General features: G+C 38.1%; 1 protein-coding gene across 1 annotated transcript; it reads right to left on the reverse strand.

Annotated features, from left to right (window-relative positions):
• Nucleotides 1–812: 812 nt before the first annotated feature.
• Nucleotides 813–5,982, reverse strand: Hasp (Hig-anchoring scaffold protein). Its single transcript, XM_035862268.2, has 5 exons — nt 4,790–5,982; nt 4,308–4,438; nt 3,678–3,918; nt 2,656–3,466; nt 813–2,524 (listed from the first exon to the last, which is right to left on the reverse strand). The coding sequence occupies exons 1-5, from the start codon at nt 5,598–5,600 to the stop codon at nt 1,234–1,236; spliced, it is 3,285 nt and encodes a 1,094-aa protein (XP_035718161.1). The 5' UTR covers nt 5,601–5,982; the 3' UTR covers nt 813–1,233.
• Between the last annotated feature and the right edge of the window lie 739 nt (nt 5,983–6,721).

A 6,721-nucleotide genomic window follows, 5' to 3' on the forward strand; every position in this document is an offset into this window, starting at 1 on the left:
ACACGACTTGTTTGGAATTACTCGACCTTAAATCTCTGGATAGTCAGGTTCACGCTGTGGACGTGTTAACGAGCACGTTGTCGCAGATAAAATCGAACAAGGTCTCGTGAGCATTCATGAATTATAATTGCTCTGTAATTAATGGGAAGTACGATATTGACAGGTGGTCCAGGCACGTCCCTCTTTCAGCCGTGTCCGGTGTTACGCAGCATTCCCTCTCCTCGAACATTTGATCACTACCATGGATGATTTTTTCGAGACTTAATTATCCCAAGTGTTGTTCGCGTAATTATCGTTACCTGGTCGATCGATCTCTTAAATAATATCAATAAAATGATTTCCAATAAAATAAAATGATAGCAAGTAGATTTAACGATTCTTCTTTTCTTTTTCTTCATCTTCTTCGTCTTCTTCTTTTTCTTCTTCTTTTTCTTCGTCTTCAACGATCATTGTCTCGAACATATTGATGAAGGGACTTTCTGGTAACACTTATTCTCTTATTAATTTTATAATTTGCGTATTACAAGGTACATCGAATAATAATGCGGCCTTCAACGCATGAAATACAAAAATCATGAGTATCGTGATCTTGGACTATTTCATTTAGTTGGAATTAGATATCGGACTTATTTATAAATCACACTAAGGGTTAGCTTACAGAATCAGAGAAAGTTAATATTAGAAGTGAAATACGTTCTAACTATAAAGTTTTCCTGTTGAAGTTTTTTTTCCTATTTTTTTTTTTTTTTCTATTTTTTTTTCTTTTTTTTTCTTTTTTTTTTTTTTTTTCTTTTTTTTCTTTTTGATCGGATTTTTCGTCAATGCACTACATCATCGACACGTTGATACATCTACAAAGTTTTCTACATACTTAATTCTTAGATTAGACACACACAGAACCTAATTCGGCTTTAATCTTAAAGAGCGAAGGGACTTTGGCATGGAAAAGATTTATTCCCTTAAGTGTATATTTTTTTTTTCTTTTCTCTTTTTCTTTTTTTTTCCTTTTTACTTTCTCTCTCTTTTTTTCTTCTTCTTCTTCTTCTTCTTTTTTCAAACTTCTTTCCTCGTTGAAAAAAAAAGCGCGACACGCGTTACAATGCGTGCCGACGAGGGACGACGATTACAGCTAATATCGTATATTGTGTGAGTGTGTATACATCGCCTAAAATTCGATTGATATCGGTAAATGACTTAATAAATTCCGTTAATATCACAACACTTGAAACTTCATCACTTGATCTCGTAAATATCGAGGTTACCCTTGCGCCTTCTCGAAGCCGACCAACTACTTTTCGTATGATCGTACGATTCTATCGAACGTTTCACATTCTCTCGATATTCATCCTCGTAAGCATTGAGATACAAGTTCTTTAAGAAGATTTGATTATCTAGCTCGGAGGCTTTGAGAAATCTCTTGGCACGGCTTTGCTGTTGTGCTTCCAGTTCGTTCAGAGTAAATCCCGAAGCATTGAATCCATCCGCATCCTTGAAATTTTCTTCCTCTTTGATCTTCGATCCCGTTTGAAGATTAGATGACACCTTCAAAGAAAGAAGTTTCCTTTTTTGACGAGTAACATTAGTATCTTCCGAAGCATTTCTAATACGTTTGCTACGATGCTTTGGTGCACCTTCCTTAATTGGAATTTCATTGTTCAAGACCAAATTGTCTTTGGTGGACGTCGTCGACGTTCCAGTTTCATTAAAATCGATATCCGACGTTGGCACAAGGAACGTCGTTGTCTCCGTCATCGAAATTTCCTCCGTCGTATTTAATTTATTTTCTATGATATGTTTGAAAAATGCATACATCTCGCCAACAGTGAACGCAGTACCATTTCTCACGGTGAACTTATCGATCTTCATTTTTTTAATTAATTCCTCAGTGGCGTTACGCGCCTCTAACATGGACAATTTTTCGGACACGTAACTGTTTACAAAATCGTAAAAACCTTTGTAATAATTCTTCTTGCGTTTTTTCTTATCCTTGGATTTTTTATTCTTCTCACCGTGAGATTGGCCGCTCTTCTTTCTGGACTCCTTGCGATTCTGTTTCTCGTTCCATCTCATGGATTTATTATAAAATCTCATAATCCTTTCGAATTCTCTCTTCAGTCTTATAAATTCTCTTTGATTTCTTATTTCGAAAACAGATCGACCCCTGCCCGATCCATTTTTCCTTGATTCGGTCAAATCAACGTGAAAGAAATTTTTACTCATGGCATTTAATAATTCGTGCATACTGCCATTGGTATTATTTTTTGGTTGTCTTGCATCCATACGTTCTAATTTCTTATAAACCATTCTTAAGAAATCGACGATCTTTTCGTCACGATTCCAAGTACCATTACCGTGGTTGGAATGTTTCTTCCATTGCAAAGACATAGTAGTCGAATTTGTACCGTCGTCATTTTCTTTCGAGGATCCATTGAAACCAGTAGGACGTTTCTCGTGATCACGCGCTTTGATCGATTCCAAATGTAGTAACTTCTTACCGACCTTTCTGAAAAACTCGATAAATTTCCTGCAAGAGATCAGAAAAAAAAGAAAAAAAAAAAAAAAAAAAAAAAAAAAAAGAAAGAAAAAGAAAAAGAAAAATATTTGATATTCAATATCGATGCTTTAAATAGACAAATATTCTCTTGATGATCTTACTTGTAATTAGCCGCAATGTCTTCCTCAGTGGCATCGGTTATCGACCTTCGACGTCTACTCCACCTCAGTCTAGGATGCTGACCCGGAATACATTTGGGTAATTCTTTAGGACTCCAATTTCCACCGATACAAGTAGCACCGTTAGGTCCTTCATCGAGTACATAACCCTTGTCACAGTCGTACATGATCTGTTTGTTGTTAACAACCTTCCTGACGTATGGTCGATAATCGTAAACACCCATGTTGCCAACCAGAAAGACTTTGCCATTTTCAATGAAACCAGGAAACGGGCAAAATACTTGAACGCAATGAGGTATGTCACCAGTCCAATTGCCATATTGACATTCCACGGATATAGAAGCATTTAATGGACCACCTCCGACTAATTCAAAACCATCCTTACACTTGAAGACAGCTTTCATACCATGATCCGTTTTAGGAGCTATGACCATTCCATTTTTCGGTGTTTTTGGCATTCGCTTGCATCTGGCAGGTGAACAACTCGGTACTATCGACCAAGTACCATTATTGCAAACGACTGGTGTACTGTTTGCTGCGAATTCATAATTTTTCACGCAAGATACCAATAATCTCTCGCCGTGTTCTACGACGGTAACATTGTTTATATGATCCTTCTCGTGACTAGCCACAGTTATATGTCCATTTTCAATTTGGGGTACAACGCAGGGAGCCAAACACTGGGGCAAAGGATAACGCCACTTACCGTCTATTTGACAAACGGAAGAAGCATTACCTTCGAGTTTCATATGATCGTTGCAACGAAAGATTATGCTAGCACCTAATCCAGTACCTGTCAACATCCGATGTATTCTCCCTTAATTATTACTATAATAAAAATATAATCGTCGAATTTTGTTTTTATTTAAAGATAGATAGATCGAATGGTCCAACGAACATTTGTGTTATCATGAGATGCACGGTTCAACGAGGAAGAAACGCTTTAACCGAGCGTATGGATATAACGTAGCATATGTGTATGGTAGTGGATATATTCGACTCACCTGCTTCGATATTTTCTATCCAACCGTTATAAAGAACCCCCGGCGAACCGCAATTAATCTCTTGACAGGTGGGCGTTTTTCCTGCCCATTTTCTATCTGCTCCGCAACGTCTGGTCGCCGCTCCCACAACCGTATAACCGTATTTGCACTCATAAGAGACTATGGAGTTATAAGCGTAGGAAGTATAGACAGCTTTTCCATTCTCAGGATTTTCTGGTTTAGGACATTGTACGGAAGTTACCTATAAAAGTCATAATTGTTTCTCTTTTTTTTTTCTTTCATTTCTTTTTTTTTTTTTTTTTTTTTTGTTCTTTTCGTCGGAATACCCAAGAACAATCGAATAAACTTTAATCCTTATCACTTGAAATTCGTTCTCTTTGTTTTATTTTTGCCTTTTGGCTTTTTATTGCTTGATGTGTTTGATATTTGTCTTGGCCAATTGTATACAAACATTTTTATTTATTAGCGAATAATTTAAAAATTATCTAAAAGATAAAAGGATAATAAAAAAAAAAATAATTATCTCTCTTTAGCAAATTAAAATTCACAAAATTTCTTTTAACATGACTATAGAATATTTTTCAAGTGATAAGGGTTAATAAGAGACGAACGAACGTTCGTATCTCTTACTTGAACGCATTGCGGTGACTCTTTAGGCATCCATGTACCATCCGCCAAACAGATCTTTTCAGCTCGACCAATCAATTCGTATTCGTTCGCACAGTGATAGGACACGCGACAATCGTACGTGTAACATTCACCTTAAGAAAACATGTATGGACAAACAATTATCTAAGTTTGAAGTGTATAACAGTGAGTTAGTCAAAAATTAGATGGGCAAGGAATTTTTTTTTTTTTTTTTTTCTTATCAAATCAAAATAAAAATAATGAATGGACATAGAGAAATGTTTAAAAGTTGTTTACATGGTTAATTAATTTTGTTTTCTTTTTTTTGTTTTTTTTTTTGTTTTGTTTTTTTTTGTTTTCAAACAAACTAAACCAATCAAACAATTTTGACGCATTCTATTCATTCTAGAAATATATATTCGTAGAATTAAAAAAATGTCTACGATATTTCATTCGAAATGAAAACGTATGAAGATAAAACGTACCAGCGTGCCATCCATTAGCGATGTCCGCCGGTGAACCACAATTCTGTGGTTCGCAGGTAATATCAGGACCGAACCAACTAGCGATACCATTCATCATAAGACATTTAGACTTTCGTGCACCTGTGGTGACATATCCATGATTACAATAATATTGGACCATACTGTCTAGATCATAAGTCGTTTGTTCGAGCAACGCATTGTGACGTGCATTTTTTATTTTGGGCGGCTGCGAGCAGAAGGAATTCTGATCCTTCTTACAGGACGGCGTAGTACCGGTCCAATGTCCATCGGCACGGCAAGTTCTTTCGGACAAGCCGACGGTGAAGTAATCTGGTTCGCAAGCATAATTTGCCCGATCACCGAAAAATCGTCCAGTGACCGTCACCGCTCCATGTTCGATTTCAGTCAAAGGTGGACATTCTCTTTCGGGTTTGATACAGGACATACCACAGGCACCGTCGCATCTACATTTCTTCTTCTTACTTTTGCAATCTTCATCGGTAGAACATTTCCTCAGGCACTTCTGTCCCAAGAGATCAGCTTGGTCCTGATCCCGTGGGCACATAGCGGACGGTGAATTCCTTGGATTCTTATATATACGACCATCGTCATCGATCTCAGGTTTCGGATGATAACTTTCATTATCGTCATCGTCATCGTCATCGTCATCGTCATCCTCGTCGTCGTCCCAATCGTCGTCGTCTTCGTCCGTCGCCTCAACAGCCGTTGCCTGTTGACTTCTTAGCTTCGATTCCGAGGCTAAAAATTGCACGCAGAGAAATAACAAGAGAACTATAGCGCTTGGCTTCATACTTATTTCTTTAATCTTTCGCTAACAAGCAAAGAGAATCAAAAGGCCCTCGGTCGTACACTTAGACGCGATCAAAAACGAACGGAACGAACGACTTGATCGGATCTTCTCTACCCTTTGACAACGTTATTCCTCACATGACAATCTCTTAATCAATTATCTTTCACTCCAAGACCAAATTTAAGCTCGATGACGCGACGATTCCTATGGTTGCACGACCAGCTCGGTCCATCGACGTCGACGTTCCGCGTCAGACGCGTTCGAGTTCAAACAGTCAACGATAGATTTCAAGCTCCCGCGCAACTCGAAGACACCAAGGACGCTCGTCGATTCTCTCACGAGCACGACTATTAATCGAGTCTGCCTCTGTTCGCCGTCCGAGAGGATTAGAACGCTTGCCCGGTCTCCTCTCTCTCTCTCTCTCTCTCTCTCTCTCTCTCTGTCTCTCTGTCTCTCTGTCTCTCTCTCTCTCTCTGTCTCTCTCTCTCCCCTATTCCCCTTTTTTGCTTTATTGCGCGAGAACTGCGCTCCTGTGCTGTGCCGGGAATTCACGAATATTCGCGCATCTCGCCACGCGCATCCTGCCTGTTCAATACATCTCCCACGCTTCCTACAGCTTCCAGCAGATGGCGAGATAGAAGTACGCAACGAAGGGGTGGAAAACAACCCCCTAAGCGACTACTAGCTTCTGCTTGTTGGTCGTCTTTCGGACGAGAGAGATCACCCGAGAGACGACTGGATTGTTACGAGATATCTAACTGAGTAACTAACGTTGTATAAACTTTTATAAGAGTGGCCAATGTTTTATTTTCTTTTTTTTTCCTTACGGTTAATAAATTATCTTTAATATTTATTACGAAACGAATTATATTAACGTCAATGAAGTTTCGTTTCATGAGTTTTAAATTCAATCTTGTTACGAAAGAAGATCTCGATCAAAATTGATATACATTGATATATATATATATATATATCTTACGTTTTGTAAGATTCATTCAAGAGACTAACACTTTCGAGATTTTTCAATCTACCGAGAGAGTACGAATGAAAAATTTATATGTTAAACTCGCGTGGGTGCGAGACGAATAGATCGGTTTTCATCTGGCAAAAAAAAAAAGAAA

The sequence above is a fragment of the Vespa mandarinia genome, chromosome 14 (assembly GCF_050613455.1).
Source record: "Vespa mandarinia isolate Hongniang chromosome 14, ASM5061345v1, whole genome shotgun sequence".
NCBI lineage: Eukaryota > Metazoa > Arthropoda > Insecta > Hymenoptera > Vespidae > Vespa > Vespa mandarinia.